Source organism: Schistocerca serialis, chromosome 1 (genome assembly GCF_023864345.2).
Source record: "Schistocerca serialis cubense isolate TAMUIC-IGC-003099 chromosome 1, iqSchSeri2.2, whole genome shotgun sequence".
Classification (NCBI taxonomy): domain Eukaryota; kingdom Metazoa; phylum Arthropoda; class Insecta; order Orthoptera; family Acrididae; genus Schistocerca; species Schistocerca serialis.
Genome location: NC_064638.1, coordinates 701,868,674 through 701,888,155, shown reverse-complemented (window position 1 = coordinate 701,888,155; position 19,482 = coordinate 701,868,674). Strand labels below are relative to the sequence as shown.

The following is a 19,482-nucleotide window of genomic DNA, read 5'->3' as shown; positions in this document are numbered from 1 at the left end:
CAAGGACGTACCCACAAACAAACGAAAACTTAATTACGGAACCTATTTTCTCGTCGTGATAATTGCAACTCTGTGACTACCGCTCTCACGAAAAGGCATTGGCAGCAAAATCGGATTTGAGCTCTTTCGGAAACTTATCAACCGTCTTTCTTTGAGCACCGTTCGGAACTGGAACAGGAAAAGAGAACAGTGACAGTGGTGCGCAAAGAAGCCTCCACCACACACCGGAGACAGGTGTAGGTGTAAGGCGGCGGTTGCGGCAGGTATGCTAAAATGAAGTTTGTGCCAGGTACAGTACTAGGAGGACACCAAGAAACCAGGACCTTGTCACATCACAGTTATTTGAGTCTGATAGGGTTCATTTGCCAGGTAAGGTTGGTGGAATCGTGAGAAAAATGTCACTGCAGCAAACATATGCGTAGCTAGAGAACAGTAACTGTGTTGATGTTTAAGACAGTTTTACGTAATATATTATTTATTTTTCAGTCCCAGTGGCATTTTTTTTTAAATACGTGACTAGTGTTTATCTCCCAAGCATTCAGATATGTGATTCTGATGCAGACACGAGACTCGACAGTGTCAAAATGGTTCAAATGGCTCTGAGCACTATGGGACATAAATTCTGAGGTCATCAGTCCCCTAGAACTAAGAACTACTTAAACCTAACTAACCTAAGGACATCACACACATCCATGCCCGAGGCAGGATTCGAACCTGCGACCGTAGCGGTCGCGCGGCTCCAGTCTGTAGCTCCTAGAACCGCTCGGCCACTCCGGCCGGCTCGACAGTGTAAAAAATGGTTCAAATGGCTGTAAGCACTAGGGGACTTAACATCTGAGGTCATCAGTCTCCTAGACTTTAGAACTACTTAAACCTAACTAACCTAAGGACATCACACACATCCATGCGCGAGGCAGGATTCGAACCTGCGACCGTAGCAGTAGCGCGGTTCCGGACTGAAGCGCCTAGAACCGTTCGGCCACAGCGATCGGCCTCGACAGTTTGCTGACGCAGCTACATAGATCTGAAGATGATCCAGGAAGTTCGAAACTAGTCATGTATTAAAAAAGTCGTGCAATAGGAACTGAAAAATGAACGATATGTCAAAATTATTTTAAATATCACGGAGTCTACAGCGCCGGCGAAATCTTGGCTGGGTGAGTGGTGTCGGTAAGAAGACTGTGGCCGTCGGCGTCAACGGCGAGTCTGCCGTGCTTTGCGTGCCGCGCCGGCTGACACCGGAACACCTCGCCGCGGTGTAGGGCGGCTCGGCCCTTGAAACGGGAGCCAGCCGCAGCCCCGCGGGGCGTGTGTGCCCGGCTGCCGGGCCGCCGTGTATCGGGTGTTGCGTCGCCGTCACGCGCACCTCCGCGCCGCTTCTGCGAACCTCGCGTGCACCACGCCGCGCTGCGCAGCCGCCGCTCACGTGGGACCGTGTGAGCGAGCGCGGCCTCTGCCCTTCCCTTCCCTTCCCACCCCCTGCGCTGCCCTGGACGCGTTGCTCACTGCAGTTCTCCGTAGCAGTTGCTATCATTTCATCTTCACTAAAAGGTTTGTCGAACAGGTCGGTATCTAAATGCTCCTCACAGCAAACTTGACATGTGCACAAGATCTAGCATTCCTGTAAGCATGCAGAAATCTCATTTGCTCCACACAGTCCAAGAATGCTCATACAAACATCAGTTCGTGCTTTCAGTAAATGGAGCTAGGACACGATTTTGGTCGGCTACTCCATAAAATGTAGACTGGCAATGGCAAGGAAAGCGTTTCTGAAGAAGGGAAATTTGTTAATATCGAGTATAGATTTAAGTGGCAGGAAGTCGTTTCCGAAAGTATTTGTACGGAGTGTAGCCATGTATGGAAGTGAAACGTGGACGATAACTAGTTTGGACAAGAAGAGAAAAGAAGCTTTCGAAATGTGGTGCTACAGAAGAATGCTGAAGATTAGATGGATAGATCATATAACTAATGAGGAGGTATTGAATAGGATTGGGGAGAAGAGAAGTTTGTGGCACAACTTGACTAGAAGAAGGGATCGGTTGGTAGGACATGTTCTGAGGTATCATGGGATCACCAATTTAGTATTGGAGGGCAGGGTGGAGGGTAAAAATCGTAGAGGGAGACCAAGAGATGAATACACTAAACAAATACAGAAGGCTGTAGGTTTGCAGTAAGTACTGGGAGATGAAGAAGCTTGCACAGGATAGAGTAGCATGGAGAGCTGCATCAAACCAGTCTCAGGACTGAAGACCACAACAACAACAACAGTCTGCAGCTCGTGGTCTCGCGGTTGCGTTCTTGCTTCCTGAGCACGGGGTCCCGGGTTCGATTCCCGGCGGGGACAGGGATTTTCACCTGCCTCGAGATGACTGGGTGTTTGTGTCGTCCTCATCATTTCATCATCATCCAGGAAAGTGGCGGAATTGGGCTGAGCAATGGTTGGGAAATTATACGGGCGCTGATAACCGCGCAGTTGAGCGCCCCACAAACCACAAAAACAACAACAACAACTCCATTTTGGTGCGAGCTCACCGAAAGAGGAGACGTGATATGTTATTTAAGGACTGGTTAACGGATGGAAAACTTATTCTACCACTTACTCTGTGTATGGAAGGTATGTTCACCAATAATTTCACGATCAGTGGAGAAAGATATTTTAACTTCTATACATTCGCAATACCACTAACCCGCCAGGTTAGCCGAGAGCACTAATGCGCTGCTTCCTGGGCTCGGGTAGGCGCGCCGGCCCCGGATCTAATCCGCCCGGCGGCTTAACGACGGAGGCCGGTGTGCCAGCCAGTCTGCATGTGGTTTTTAGGCGGTTTTCCACATCCCACTAGGTGAATACTGGGCTGGTCCCCATGTCCCGCCTCAGATCCACGGCTCGCAGACATCTGACCACATTCGCACTATTCCATGGATTACACTAGACACAGACAGTTGGGGTACACTGATTCCATCCTGGGGGGTACGGGGTGGCAGCAGGAAGGGCATCCAGCCACACCTTACATTAACCTCGCCAAATCCGACTAACGATGCCGACCCTGCGTCATTGCGGGAAAAAGGTATAAGCAAAAGAAAGAAAGAAAAAGAAAGACACTCGCAACACCACTGATTAAAACGCAGAATACACTCATGACGGTGTTTGTAACATCACATGAAAGACAGCAATATTGAGATTTCTTGCGAGTTGAAGCTAGTATGAATACTTAAAATTCGCACTTATAAACATTTGTAACACGCGAGCGTTGACTTCTGTACCTCATCTTTCCCTGTGGTTGATTACGGGAAAATTTATCTTCTAAATAACGAAGTGTTTGCGATAGAGTCATCTGTTTTTATAACTTACTGAGATACGGTTAGTTTTCGATTTTATACTTCTGAAACAAGGCTAACTTCCATATACTCAACTAAATTCTTTCAGCAATTTGTGAATGATTTCACTCATATCGCTCGACGTAGTGCTGCTACGAAGGTTTACTTCGCAATTGACGTTTGCTTTTACTAGTCTGCACATTGTCAGTGCACACATTCAAGCAAGTGCACGTTGGTATGCTTGCGCCAGCTTGCTTGATTCAAAACTGGTCAAAACTCAATCAGTTCGGTCTAAATGCTTGCGTAAAATTACCTGCAGATAGCGCAGCAGGCTTGCAAAAAATGCTTGAAAGGTATGCTTGCCAACTTTGCAGTGACATGCGGGAGGAGAAAAACCTCTTAATGCGCCAAATGTCGTCAGAAATCCTAAGCTGGAGCAGATTAATCCGATGCGACCAGTTGACGACATTTAGTGTGAAGTCTCCAGTGGAGTGGCTAAACGTGTAATAAAACTGCGAAAAACGGCGATGGAGAGACGTGTGATGATCGTGCAAGTGTACGGGGCGAAGTCACAGAGAGAAAATATATTTTCGACTGCTTCGAACGCTTTTGAGACAGGAAATAAACCCTTGTGATGCACCAATTTCTGGTCCACCTGGACCAAGCAGAGCAACAGTCGCGTGTAACTTAGGCAACCACTGGCACAATACAAATGATTGTTTCGGAGATTGGTATCGATGGATTATAGGACTAGCAGAGACAGTGTTTGTGCCACCATTCACAATGATTTCGGCAAACGGAAAATCTGTTCTTGATTTGCATTGTACCGCAGAATTTGACTGACGAGCTGCAGCAGGCAACAAGAATGGGTACTGTTAAAGAGGTATGTGACAGAGATCCTTTTTTTTTTTTTGGGGCGGGCAGTCATCGCAGTCGAAGCGCTTTACTACGGACGCCAGAAAGACGTGTGGCATTCAGTGTTTCAATCGATTTCAAAACTTCCATATTTTTCCATGGTTGCCAAAGGTATTTGCGACCGATGCAGACCACTTTCATATTGAGTACAGGTGTTTTGTTCGTATCTTCTCTTTCCTTTGTTTTACAATACCACTCATCGAAATTTCGACAGGAATATTGTTTCACTGCTTATAGTAACGATGACTCACCACCTTTTCCTGAATGTTGACGTACCTCGATTTTCTTACTGTTGGTTTTTGCAGACTTTTGTCTGATGTCTATTTGTTGCCGCTTTCTGCCCTACCCTCACGTTACAGTAGCAGAAAATGGTCATGTACACAATTATGGTAGAGTTAGAATCTTTCTATTTAGCTGGCTGTAGTTGCTGATTTCTGTAATTGCTGCAGTTCGTGTTATGAAGAGGTAAGTGACTTCTGAAAAAGTATGGGTTATTGTTAGGATTACTTGCAATTCAGGGCCATTCTTTTGTGTAATTTACTGGAAGTCATGTTGTCACAGGATAACAGTCAGATTGCTTTGGGTTTGTATATTGTGGGAATAAATGAATAGGTCAAGTTTTGAGTTGCCTTTGTCAGGGAAAATTCTGTAGGTCAGTGCTGAAATGATAAAAATAAGTAAAGAGACAGTAGTTTGAGTTCACAGACAGTAGTTTCAGTAGAACTGTAATAAATTTAAAAAAAGAAACACAGAAGAGTGTCATTTCATAAAGAAAGACAAATACTTTTATAAAGCCACTGGATCAACAAATTTTCTGATTGTTGAATCGGGCATGACTCAAACTAAATTAAGTATTTCTTAGTGCGAATGGCTGGCAATTAACAATTATTAAATGACAGTAAAACTTATAAAATAAAATAATTAAACTTTCCTGGTGTTCTCGGAGCGTGACATGCACAGCAGTTAAGAAGTATAAGATGAAGTCAACGAGGAGGTGAGTGGCTATAAAACTGGGTGGCAGCCACAAAATACACTGGACAACCTACCTAGTGACGTAAAATTGCTAACAACAAATGAGAAAAGCTTCAGATACAAACAGAAATCCATTGTGGGTGGTATCTACATTCTTCTAATTCAGTGTGGTCGTCTTAAATAGATAATATTTATTGTCTATGATCGTCTGGTTCTCGCCTCAAAGACAGGCAAGTAGACAGTTCTTTCGCTGTAGATTAAAACTGTACCTGTATATGTCCACCATGCAGCCATTTTTTTGTTCTCTTTTGTTTGTTTGTTTCTTTTGTTAAAATTTAATGTTTTTGTGCACTAGCTCGAAAAATTGCACATTATGACGAGATACCGTAAACATCACTGGATCATTGAACTAAGAAAATAACTTATGAACCCATATCCGCCGGCCGAAGTGGCCGTGCGGTTAAAGGCGCTGCAGTCTGGAACCGCAAGACCGCTACGGTCGCAGGTTCGAATCCTGCCTCGGGCATGGATGTTTGTGATGTCCTTAGGTTAGTTAGGTTTAACTAGTTCTAAGTTCTAGGGGACTAATGACCTCAGCAGTTGAGTCCCATAGTGCTCAGAGCCATTTGAACCATTTTTGAACCCATATTCCAGAGGAAGTAACAAGGTTAATATCCCAGACTGATTTCGGTTATTCGTAGTTCACCTTGTTGTGCTACAATGAATGCAGAGATGGCTCCTCAAACAGTGTAATGTCGCTTCCTTATCCCATGGAGTCTGCGTTCTGTCTCTAATGCTAACGCTTTCTACGAGAGTTTAAGCCCTAATGTTCCTCTCTCTTTTCCACCACCCTATCTGTTTCAGAGTATAACAAATTTGTGTATACAAACACCGGCTCTTCTGATTATCTCCATAAATGAAGGTAAATACAGTATGGATTTACTAATGAAATCGCTAGCCTGTTATAGCGACCAAATGTTTGAAAAATACCTGTCGAGGTGTGTAAGGTGTGAACTTCTTAGCAGGAGAAAGCAATTGGTACTGTCATTCACTAGAATCTATCAGGTGAAGCTGAAACTCAACTTCATGCGGATGTTTTCGATCCTTTTATCACTCTTGAAGTACGGTTCGTCGGACGGATTACAGTTAACTAATTCCCGTGACTTATAGTAAAATAAATGCATAGGCTATGTCACAAGTGACACTTCCAATATTTAGAGTAGTAGTTTTCATAAAGAAGTCAAAATACCTATTATTTTCGGGTACACAAACGACCACATTTCTCCCATAGTTTCCATAATTCCTTTTGGAAAGTAACTGTACTTCACGCACAGGAAGGTACACAGTGCTCGTGGTACAGTAAGTGCGCCTTGCCATTTTCACACAATGGTCTGCGGGGCACAACTGTTGTAGATGATAGGTGACAAAATAACTAAAGGGGTGGAAGGTTGTGATCGACTTCGTACGCCTGATGTTTCAGTTCGTGTTGCAAGAAATATCATCAGATAATCTGAAGATAGCAAACTATTCTTTCACTTACTCGTACACAGAAAAATAAAAATGTGCACAATGTATAAACAAGACCTTCTCAACACCACGAATGGCGCCTATTCCCGGCAACACGTGCATTAGGCTAGCGAGAGAGACCGTTCTACTCTCAGTGACAAGTTCGCACTAAGTAGACATTTTGTTTTGATGGAAACAAACTAATAAGGTAGGGAAACTTTCGCTCAGGTTACTTTATTCATGAAAACCCACTCTAGGCGTTTCTACAAACAGGTAATATCATATTACGAATTTAACGAATGATAAAATATAACGATTTCATCTATGTTGTGAACATAAGAACATATTTCAGATGACAGCTTCTCACGAACGTGGTCGTGTGAATTAATAGCACAAAGTGAAGGGTAAATTGGAATGTGTGTGTAAACAATGCATTTATTACTTCTCAAAATTCATCACATATCTAAATTACGTCACATGAGAAGTCGCATGCTGCAGCACTCTCTGTAAAAACATTATTGGCAAACGTTTTATCTATGTGTATACTAGCAACTTACAAATGGGGTGTACAAAAAGTACGAACTTTTCATTGAAGGCGTTCATGGACAATGTTTTATTTCATTGGTGCTATCAGTTATGGGATGTTAGCCTGTGATGAATTAAATAATTTCCTTCTGCTAATAGGGCTACCATCTTCAAATTATCAAAAACAGGGCAGTGCTTCACCAAAAGCAGAAAACATTTTAAAAAGCCGTGCAATTTATTTTAGAATGAACAAATTGTTCATGTTTTACACAGTGGGGTAATAAACATGCTCTAATCTCAATATGAGCAGAAAATGATATGACATACTTCTTATTAGTAGCACGCAATCGTATACAGCGGCAGTACTTCACCGAAGTTTAGCGCTTCTAAGAACGATAACATACGCAAATTCCAATTTAAAATGATTACTTAACAACCTTCTGTTTCAAAGCGTGAAAATATCGAGACAATGCTAAACAAACTACATTATCTCGAATCGCTGTATTGCATATACCGACTATGAATCAACTTTTCTCCAACTACACTACTGGTGTAGGGAACGACGTGGAAAATTTTAGTCAAGTGCGTGCTGATCATAATTCAGACGCTACACTGAAATTCGTTAGATAATATAATGCAACTTTTTTATTAAGAAGCGGGACATCTTTAAAAAACAAAAATGCCGGCTGGATACTAAAAAAAAGCACCGAAATGTCGGGAAAAAGTGGAGCGGTTGGTAGCCCTAGTTGCAAAGGACGTTATGTCTGATAACCTGGACAGAAATATTGCGCTATGGCATAGTCTTCGCAAACATCCTATTGCATGGAGGCAGATGTTACATGACACTCCGCTTTGCTTTAGTAAACGTCGCTTAACACTATGTGGTTTTTAGTATATTTGTTAAGTAATTATTGCTGATGTCGAGAGTTTGTCTTCCGACTGGGTGCGAGCATCTACAGACGACAGTGGGAAAGCAGAAAAACAGTGTCACTGTAGTCCTGCAGTTCAAACACAGCCCTCGTATGTTCTATCTGAAAAGGCGGATGGTAAACACAAAATGTTAGCAAGCAATTAGGAAGCATAACTTCGTCTTGTGGAAAGTGTGCCGATAGTTACGGAGAATAGTATTTTACGTGATGTTTCGGAAGGAAATTGTTGGAAAATGATTGATTTCTTCGAAGCCAGGATCGATTTATGTGAAATAGTTTATTCCACGATCAGTTTCGACAGTAACTAGGTGTCATCCTCTGACTCTCAGATCTTCCAGGAATAAAACTAAACATGAGTCTCTTCGAGCATATTAAAAGCGTGTTTCAGTCATAATAATGCAGCTCTACACTGATACGATAGTAATTGAGGAGCGCCGGAACAAAAACCGATAAATCCGCATTTGCTGTTAATACAAATGGCTCCACAAGGTATGAAAAGAAGTAACACACCATAAAACACTTGCGTTGTGCTGAAAATTATTTTGTGGCAGCATGTATTACTCCCGTATTTCCCCCTACAGCTCAAACACGTGAATACAACAAAAGTGGATATATCGGGTTTTGTTCCGGCGTTCCTTAACTATAATAATTGGAGCATGTTCTCAGTATGTAGACGAGACTATAGTGTCGTTATATTTCTGGGACGTAGAATGTGAGGATGACAGCTAGTTACTGTCGAATCTGATCGTGAAGTATACTATTTCACATGAAGCGATCTTGGCTTTAAATACCGGGTGATCCAAAAGTCAGTATAAATTTGAAACTTAATAAACCACGGAATAATGTAGATAGAGGTAAAAATTGACACACATGCTTGGAATGATATGGGGTTTTATTAGGATGGCGCTCCACCCCATATTGCTAGACGCTTGAAAGATCTCTTGCGCGCGTCGTTTGGTGATGATCGTGTGCTCAGCCGCCACTTTCGTCATGCTTGGCCTCCCAGGTCCCCAGATTTCAGTCCGTGCGATTATTGGCTTTGGGGTTACCTGAAGTCGCAAGTGTATTGTGATCGACCGACATCTCTAGGGATGCTGAAAGACAACATCAGACGCCAATGCCTCACCATAACTCCGTACATGCTTTACAGTGCTGTTCAAATGGTTCAAATGGCTGTGAGCACTATGGGACTTAACATCTGTGGTCATCAGTCCCCTATAACTTAGAACTACTTAAACCTAACGAACCTAGGGACATCACACACATCCATGCCCGAGGCAGGATTCGAACCTGCGACCGTAGCGGTCACGCGGTTCCAGACTGAAGCGCCTAGAACCGCAAGGCCACACCGGCCGGCAGTGCTGTCCACAACATTATTCCTCGACTACAGCTATTGTTGAGGAATGATGGTGGACATATTGAGCATTTCCTGTAACGAACATCATCTTTGCTTTGTCTTACTTTGTTATGCTAATTATTGCTAATCTGATCAGATGAAGCCTCATCTGTCGGAAATTTTTTAAACTTTTGTATTTTTTTGGTTCTAATAAAACCCCATGTCATTCCAAGCATGTGTGTCAATTTGTACCTCTATATCTACATTATTCCGTGATTTATTCAGTTTTCAAATTTATACTGACTTTTTGATCACCCGGTATTATCAATTACAGCATTAGAACATCTCAGTAACATGTGTAAATTGTACTGAGTTACTCATTTACTAGATGCTACTGAAAAATGGTGCACTCGGTATAACTTTCCTTAACAACATGAAAATTTTCCATCAGAGGAGGCTGACACACAGTATTATTGGCATATTGCAAACGACGTGCTTCCGTAACGCACCAGTGCACGAGCACGGCTCCACTCACCGGTCCTTGGAGGACTCCTCCGAGAAGACGTCGTCACAGTCGTCGCTCTCGCTGAGCGCCCTCTTCAGGGAGGAGGGAGGCGGCGGCGGCGGCTGCGCGTGAGGCCGGCCATGGCCGAGCGGGTGGCCGGGGGCGGGCCCCGGGGGCGGGTGGACGCCGGCGGAGGCGGCGGCCCACCCGCCGTAGCCCCAGGGCACCGGCGGCTCCAGCGCGCCCACGCCCACGCCTACGCCCACGCCGGCACCGGCGGGCTCCGGCCCGCGCGGCACCACCACGCGCCACACGCTCGCGTTCTCCAGCCCGTGTCCCTGTCTCACCACCGCGGCACTTGTCACGTCCGAGACTCCCGCACCAGATCGCGTGTCACATATAAATCCCCTAGAGTCTAGAGTACGCAGCACTCAAGAGTCCACCTAAAGGTTCAGCTTAGCTCACACACACCAGCGTTCTTACACAATTGTCCAACACAGGTGAAGTCTTGATCGAGAACTGTCAATGTTCGATTGTGCTCTGTATGATGCAACAGCGACCTACGAGAACTGAGTAAATTCTTCGGACGTAGTCTGAGACGATGTTAAAATGAGGGTAAAAGAGATGTCGAAGCCGTCATCGTCAAGGGAGAGAATCTTCTTCGGAGACACGCAGTGTAGAATATCATTAATCTATCGAATAACTTCGGTGCTGCTGTCTGCACGGCATTAACTAGATTTCCCACGGTGCATCTTCATTATGCCAAACATGGCGGCAGCAGTCGGAAAGCCTGAGTAATGTTTGAGCCGTTTAATGAACGATCGGCGGCGGGCGGGGGTGGCCGGACAATGGCGCATCCCGTGGCGGCTGACGAAGGCACTTGTCTTGGGCGGCGTCGTCTTGTGCTTCAATTAGGGCGGCACGCGGCCGGCGCGGTCTTCCGGCGAGGTGGAGGGGTGGCGCGAGGCGTGCGCACGCGTGCTCGTCCGGCGCGCAACTGACTGCGGCCGCCGCTCGCCCTGCCGGCTGCCGTGCGCCGGTCGTGTGCGGAGCGCCGCTCGGCCACGCGGCCGCCCCCCTCCCCCTGCCCCCCTCGCCCGGCCCGGTGGTGAGGGGGGGGGGGGGCACCCCACCGCGCCGCGCCGCGGCCAGCATCCGCATAATCGCGAGGCCTGCCGCCGGTCGGTATCTCACGGCAAATGTAATTGCAGGCGCCCGCTATTGTGGCCCGATCGGCGCGCGGATCTCGGCCGGCGGTGCTGCGCGTGCCAAATCCTGCCACCGCGAGTCCAGTGTCGGCAACAGCTGTGATACGGTGCACGTAACAAAACAGCCGGTGCAACAGCTTTTCGGTGTCACGATTGCAGCAAATCCAAGCAGTTAGTTAGTGGGGGGACCCACAGTAACATACGACAAGATCAACAACACACAGAAAAATATTACAAGAGGCTCCATCGGATTCCATACCTATGCCGGTGCAACAGCTTTTCGGAGACACGATTGCCGCAAATCGAAGCAGTTGGTTAGTGTGTGTGTGTGTGTGTGTGGGGGAGGGGGGGGGGGGTGACACGCACAGTAACATACGACAACATCAACAATAGACAGTAAAATATTACAAGAGGCTCCATCGAATTTCATACGTACGCTGGGATCTACTTCAGGATTGGTCTGGTATTCCCGGATGATATCACTGACATCGGCTTTGAAAGATCGCAGCTTCCATCACATTGACAATCTATCGTCTCCCTGTGCAAATGGACAAAAATCAAATGGCGCTGAGCACTATGGGACTTAACTTCTAAGGTCATCAGTCCCCTAGAACTTAGAACTACTTAAACCTAACTAACCTAAGGACATCACACACATCCATGCCCGAGGCAGGATTCGAACCTGCGACCGCAGCGGTCGCGCGGTTCCAGACTGTAGCGCCTGGAACCGCTCGGCCACCGTGACCGGCACAAATGGACATTTTGAGATCGCATTTGGACTTCTTGTTTTCTTCCTGTAAATCCATCTTCAAACAGAATGACTGATGGACTTCGGCTATTTATTATAAAAGGTCAAATAAAAAAAAAAAACCGTAAGCCGTCTGTACTTCAGATTTTGTGCTGCTTATGCGTTTCACTACGTCATCTTCGGCCCCCTGGCAGACATTTGGCTGAATCGAACCTCATGTATAGGCAGTCTGCAGCTGATGAACGAAGGGATTTCTTTGCTAAGCAGTTAGTCTACGGACACCACTTATTACATTTGCAAAAAAAAAAAAGTTGACGCTCGGCGCCGATGCAACCGACTGTAAAAGCATTTCCCATCTACAGTCGTTCTCATCATCCACCGCGCCGAGTGTCAACATTGTCTGTGCGTATATTACTGAATGCATGCCCCTATTTTCATTGCACATGAGGTTGGATTCTTCCTACACGTCGGTCAGGGGCCTGAAGATACGGTAGTGGAAAGCCGAAACTGTTCGTAAAAGTAAAGTAAAACTTGAAATATAGACGGATGAAAGTGTGTTTGATGCCTTTTTTCCCACCAAGTACGACGATTGGATATGCCCACATTTCACACACCATTTGCAGCTGCTATTTTCCTCGGCAACTGCTTGACTTGACTTGACTTGAGTATCCATATGCTAACATTTATTTGGTTCGTTCCAACGTCTGGCGCGGGTATATTAGGAGCTATCCGCATCTATCTGTAGTCTATTGTGGTGCAAGTTACCATTGCGTTGTTTGTTTGACGAATTTGGCGGCCAAATCTCGACATTGTCTACCTGCTGTTCTGTCCTATCTGGTTCACATCAGTTTCTTTCAAAGAGCCAATTATTGTTATTCCTGCCATTTAAATTGATTCAGTTGTTTCTCCTTTCTGGGGTGTTCGTATGCTTGTGGACGGCCATAACCATGCTGTCCTTACGATCCATATCCATTGTTGTTCCGTCTATCATTGTTCCTGTTCTACTGTTTTTCGCATATTATTCGCTTCATATGCAAATTCTTATTCTTGGAGAATGCTCCTAAATGCTTCTACGTTGTGTTTGATCCTTCCTTCTTGTATTTGTTGATAGCTGAAGGACAGCTTCATGTAGCAGAACCGTATGATTTCGCTTGTAGTACATGGAGCATCCAAAAATTGATTCTTCTTTACTAATGAATCAAAAAGCTGTACTGGTTTTTGGATCCTGACGATTCTATGCCTCTGCACATCATAATTCCTTGTTTAATTCTTTCTTGCGTCTCTTGTGACAAGTAGTTGATGGAGAAAGCATTTCTAAACTCTTGGTACACACTGCATTCATTCTGCAACTTTTTGACTGCAGACAAATTCTAATTTATGTCATCAGATCCAAAGGGGAGGGGGGGGGGGGGGGGCTTTGCTTTAACAAACTGAGCTATCCAAGCTTTTGAATGCTAATTATTACCACCCTCTTTGTGATTTTGAAAATTTTGTACCAAGATGAAGAGCTTGTGGTCAAAGTCTCTGTCAGTAATTGTACTTGGTCTTTCTTGTCCATCAGATACTCGTATGTGATGCGTGGTCCCATGACACGAGCTACGTCTGTGTCATATGCACTACCTTATTTTCTAATATGAGAGTCGTAGACTCGGACGCACTCGATACGATTGTTGACCACTCGCTGATGGTGAACACACAACAGCTGGCTGACAAAGAGGGGTTCCCACAAGACTTACAGACTCCTTCATTGTGGAGTACAATCGATCCCTACACTCCTCTCGCTCCATACATTTTGTATGATCCTAGTAGTCTCTTGCTTTCTTAGCACACCAATCCTCTACTTTCTTAACATGGTCCTGTATTTCCTTTGAATCTTTAATTAACTATTTTTGTTCGGTACATATGTGCGTCTGATTCTCCTGTTTTCTCTCTTCTGACTTCCTTAAAAATTCTAGGACCAGGTTATCTGTTTATTCTTATCCACACTCATTTTCGGGCATAGACGCCTGGGAACTCACTGCACTACGTCGCTGCAGTGGCGACACCGATTTCTCATAGTGTCCTGCTGAAACATACTTGACTATCACAGAATGAAGGCTTTCACGGCAGGTGTTGTCATCACTTAACACTTCCGTGGTCCATACATAAGACTCTCCCCTGACGTTTCGCCTTCGACTGCGGAAGGCATCTTCCGAGGACAATCGCGAGCGGGGGCGCAACTGATCAGACTGGCGCTCCACGAGCCCGCCGACCATACGGATGTAACAAAGATGGCGTCCCTGGCGGCGGAAAACAGTGACCGGTCTCCAGTAGGCCCACCAACAAAACCCTCGCCCCCACACCGGCGGCACCGGCGTGAAGCGGCCGGATGAACCCAACCGCGGCAGGTCGGCGCAGGCTGCAGAAGATGGAGGAACGTCTGTGGCTGCCGGCAATGAAGCAACTCAGCTGCGCTCTGCTCCTGCATAAGCGTGGATTGATAGGTGCTCAGAAAATGGAGAAGGGCACTGTCCGGCGAAGAATCTACAACAAACTATTTCATTTGGCATCCGCCTCGCTTTTTGATTGAAGGTTGAGTGATGAAGCTATAACATGATTAATGGCGTGATAGGACCAGCAGAACTGAAAGGTGAGAGAAACGAACTGGGCCCATTATCGAAAACTAAGGTACAAGGCAATCCCTTAATAGAAAAAACTCTCAAAAGGGTACAAATTGTGACCTTAGCCAATTTTGACCCACAGCAGAGACTGCAAGGCAGCTGGGAAAATGTATCCATAACCAAGAGCCAACAGGAATTGAAGAAGGGACTTGCGAAGTCTGCATGAATGTATTTCTGTGGCTGACATGGAGTGGGCCAGGGGGACAGAGCCGCCCTGGGAGGTGCTTGTTGTCAGGCACACCGCTCACAAGCCGCGACAAAACGGACGACTTCGCTCTCAATCCCCGGCAAAAAAAAAAAAAAAAAAAAAAAAAAAAACATGTCTCCCAGCTAACATTTTAGTGCGCGAAACTCTCCAATGGCCCTGGAGAAGAAGGCATAGAACCTCGTTCCGTAATGCAGCGAGGAGGAGGAGGAAATTAGTGTTTAACGTCCCGTCGACAACGAGGTCATTAGAGACAGAGCGCAAGCTCGGGTGAGGGAAGGATGGGGAAGGAAATCGGCCGTGCCCTTTCAAAGGAACCATCCCGGCATTTGCCTGAAGCGATTTAGGGAAATCACGGAAAACCTAAATCAGGATGGCCGGAGACGGGATTGAACCGTCGTCCTCCCGAATGCGAGTCCAGTGTGCTAACCACTGCGCCACCTCGCTCGGTAATGCAGCGAGAATGATTATTCTGGGAGAGAGGCCACAGAAAAACACTGTCATAAACAGAGAGGCGGTATCATAAGGAAAAATAGTTGCCGAGGCGTTATGAAGCCCAACCCAGAGGTTTATCTGGCCAGCTTTGTCGAACAAACCGAACCACCAGAGGGAGAACCGGATCGACGGCAATTGCAGCTGCTATGTGTGACCTTGTAATTGGGAAACACTTGACCGCAGCTTGTGTTTCAGTAACAAGATGGAAGCAACGCAATTCTTCATGATCCAAGTCGGAATCGGGAGCTACAGGAAAAGGGGACCAGGTGTCTGCATTGTCATGTTTTGACGTAGGTCGAAAATGGATTTCCTAATTGTAGCGAGACAAGAACAGCGCTGAATATTGTAGACGGTGTGTTGCTTTGTAAGGCAAAAAAATGTGAGTGTTATACATGGAAACCAAAGGTTTATGCTCAGTAAGGTGAAACTTAGGGCTATATAGAAAAAAACATGAAATTTCTGGAGAGCACAGACTATGGCCAGAGCCTCTTTTTTCCAAATGAGAGTAACACTGCTACGCCGGAGTGTGGGATTTAGAGGCAAAAGCAACAGGTCGTTCAGAGCCACTAGCATATCGGCGCGCTTGACCAGGTTGAGGCCGTACTGTGAAGCGTCAGTTGCCAAAACTAGCTAAACAAGGGGCCGAGGGTAGTTCTATTTCAGCGTTTGAAAAGTTCGTAATCCGGGCTCCAGTAGAAAAAAGACATGCGTAACAAGACATGAAACGGATGGGCCAATGTGGCCGTGCTTGGCAGGATTTTGTGGTACTAAGCTGTCTTCCCTATGTAGGCCTGGAGCCCTTTTGTGGATGAGGGGCGAGGCGCAGACGCAACAGCGGAATTGTGGTCTGCCAGAGGCGAAACTCAACCCAAAAGACCTCGAACTCCGGCTGAAAAATTTGAGATTTTGCGAGGTTTCCCGGACTGTAAGACAGAAAACAAAGTGTGCAAGTTTTTCAAGTGATCGACCGCGGAGGAGCCTGTAACAACATCATCCAGATAATTAATGCAACCCAGGGCAGGCATTGTCAATTGCTCTAAAAATCCTTGGAAAGTAGGAGGGGCACTAGCCACACTAGAACGAAGGCGCAAATATTGATATAGAACAAAAGGAGTATTCAAAACCACAACTCGCCGAGACTCATCATCCACAGGAACTGCAGATACGCTTCAGACAAATCACTTTTAGAAAACTACTGGTTACCCGATATTTTGACAAACAGTTCTTCCTGGTGTGGATCATGATACGTATCCATGACAGTAGTACTGAAATTGTCATAGAGGCGAAGTTTCCCTGACGGGTTCCAAGGTACAACTAGCGGAGACGATCATTCACTAGCCAAAACCTCTAGTAACTGAAATCTGTCCAATTCTGCTTTCACTTGATGATACAGTTGGTGGTTGATTTAAGTACTCAGGCGCGGCGAGACTATGGTCGGCGCACTCACAACCCTACGCACTAGTAGCGGGATACAGCATATATATACTTCTTTTAGTTTTTACCGCTCTGCCGCTCACATCATCTCCTCTTTATATCGCTTATATCGCACCTTCTGTATGATTCTTTTGTTTTGTTACGTGAGGAGTCACGAGAGGCTGATTTCCGTTATTTTTCATAGATTTATGAATAAAGCCATATTAGTGTTTCTTGGATCGCAAAAATACATATAAACTTACAATCTAGTTACATACAAATACACCAATTAGTCGACCCCTCCAAATATCTTCAATGCTGGTGGCGGCACTGCAAATCACAACACGTGCTGCAGAAACTGCAGATCAACGTGCACAGAAAATATTGATTTCACAATCTGGTCAAATTATTAAAAAAAAAGAATCTATCTGACAATTTCTCATCTCACAAAAACAAAAACAAAAAAGCGATGGAAGATCCTGCTATTTATTACAAATATACGCTAAGAATCTGCCTTGGCACCATAAAAAAGGAACAAAAATAAAGCCACTGGAACAACAGTTCGATACAATCCCAAAGATCTGAAATCAGACTGAACAAAGTCAAGATCACAATATTCCGGGAAACTAAATTCTGAGACGAAATGACAATTCTTTATTGTGTCCCGTGATCAGAATTCAGAGTTCGAACGATGCCCAGTTGTATGCAAAATTCCAAAATCAAGAAACAGAAATGTGGCTCACTGGCCCGATACTAAGTAAAACGTTAGAGACTAGTGCTCCAGGAAACGAGATCTTGGTACAGGATTATCAATTATGCACTGATTGAAAAAAATCGCAACAACAAGAAGGAATTGTGCGAGGTAAACGAAAGTTAATGGGCGTGCTTCTACATCTGAATGATGATGTCTATTCAAATTTCGCTCCAATCGCATAAGAGTGGCACTAGTAGAACCCCTTTAAGGCGACAAAGTTTGAACGACGCCGTGCAACAGGGTCACGAGAAACTGAATGTGCCTTCAGCGGTACTGCAGAAAGGCTTCGCAGGAATGTAGACACTGTACATGATTGCTGGCAGCAGTGGGCGTGGGAATATACGGTCGCAAAAAGACTGGGTTCCGAACGGCCACGCTGCACTACTGAGAGAGAAGACCATCGTATTCTGAGTATGATTCTGACGCATCGTACTACATCTGCAGCAACGATCTGAGCAGCATTTGGCACCACAGTGATACAATGAACTGTTACAAATCAGTTACTTCGAGGACAGCTCCGAGATAGGCGCCCTATAGCGTGCATTCCACTGATTTCCAAACCACTGCCATTTACACCCTTAAGTGGTGTCAAGCGAGAGCTCATTGGAGCGATGGGTGGAGATCTGTGGTGTTTTCTGATGAAAGCGGGTTCTGCCTCGGTGACAGTGACGGTTTATGTTGGTTAGGAGAAGGTCAGTTGAGGTCCTGCAACCAACCTGTTGGCGTGCTAGACACGTTCAACCTACACCTGATATAGTTTTTGTTGGGCTCTCTATATTTGATGATAATGTTTTGTTGGGATGACATGAAGGGTTATGGTCTGGGGTACGATTTCGTATGACAGCAGGAGCGCTCTCGTCGTTACCCACGCACCCTGGCTTCAAATTTGTACCTCAGTCTAGTGATTCGGCCTGTTGTTCTGCCATCCATGAACAGTATTCCATGGGATATTTTCCAACAGGATAACGCTCGTCCACATACTACTCTTGTAACCCAACACGCTCTACAGAGTGTCGAGATGTTGTCTTCGCCTGGTCGATAACCAGATCTGCCTCCGATCGAGCAAGTGTGGAACATCATGACGACAACTCCAACATCATCCACAAACAGCAACAGCATTACCCATCCCTGTATTGACCAACCAAATGCAACAGGCATAGAACTCCATCCCACAAACTGACATCCAGCACCTGTACAACAAATGCATGCATTTTGCAGGCTTGCATTTAACATATTGGCGATTACACCGGTTATTAATGCACCAGCATTTCACATTTACAGCGACTTATCTCACGTTTACAATAACTTGTGATGTTATAATGTTAATCATCTAAATATGTCATCAGACATATATATTCCCGAAATTTCATTGCTGTACATTAATTACTTTTTGGTGTTGCGATTTTTTTCCTCAGTGTATAAAAAAACGTTTGTGATGCAAGTTTGTTTTGCTAATGAATGTGGGATACCACTCTATTTGACACCCTACGTGACAGAACCTCTCATCAGCTACACCACTATATAACTTTGCGCAATGGAGATCTGACTCTATCTAATTAATATTTTAACCCTAATGGTGAGACTGAAGTGGACATAGATAGTGGACATAAGGTAGTAGTTCTAAGTACCTCCCACAAAAACTTATTTGAAAAGGGTTGTAGGTTCTGATTTCTACTGAAATTGAAGGTGTCCACCGTGATTACATAGATTTACTGTCGAAAAAGACAAGGGTGAAATTCGACGAGCAAACACAAATATTTCTGATTACAAGGTTCGTGCAGTTGCCAAAGTCAGGAATTGGTGGAGTCCCTACCACGGTTCCATTTAAAATATGTGTAACTTTGTCTGACTACTATTCACTGGGTATCAATCCAGATTGTGATCAGCAAACTACACGCTTATGTACCGTGTGTATATAGAGCTACGACTGCTGCTATTTGCAGTGGCGAATACCAGACGAAGAGAGGAATTCACCTCCAGTGTATCTATCCAGCTG

General features: G+C 45.2%; 1 protein-coding gene across 1 annotated transcript in view; it reads right to left on the bottom strand.

Annotated features, from left to right (window-relative positions):
• The window catches only part of LOC126426612 (hairy/enhancer-of-split related with YRPW motif protein-like), a 57,953-nt gene extending 44,246 nt beyond the window's left edge, over window positions 1–13,707 (bottom strand). The window contains exons 1-3 of the mRNA XM_050088537.1: window positions 13,696–13,707; window positions 10,211–10,341; window positions 10,034–10,129 (exon numbers count right to left, since the gene is read on the bottom strand). Of these exons, the coding sequence (XP_049944494.1) occupies window positions 10,034–10,129; window positions 10,211–10,341; window positions 13,696–13,707 (239 nt within the window). The remainder of the gene's footprint in view (window positions 1–10,033; window positions 10,130–10,210; window positions 10,342–13,695) is intronic.
• Window positions 13,708–19,482: the final 5,775 nt, after the last annotated feature.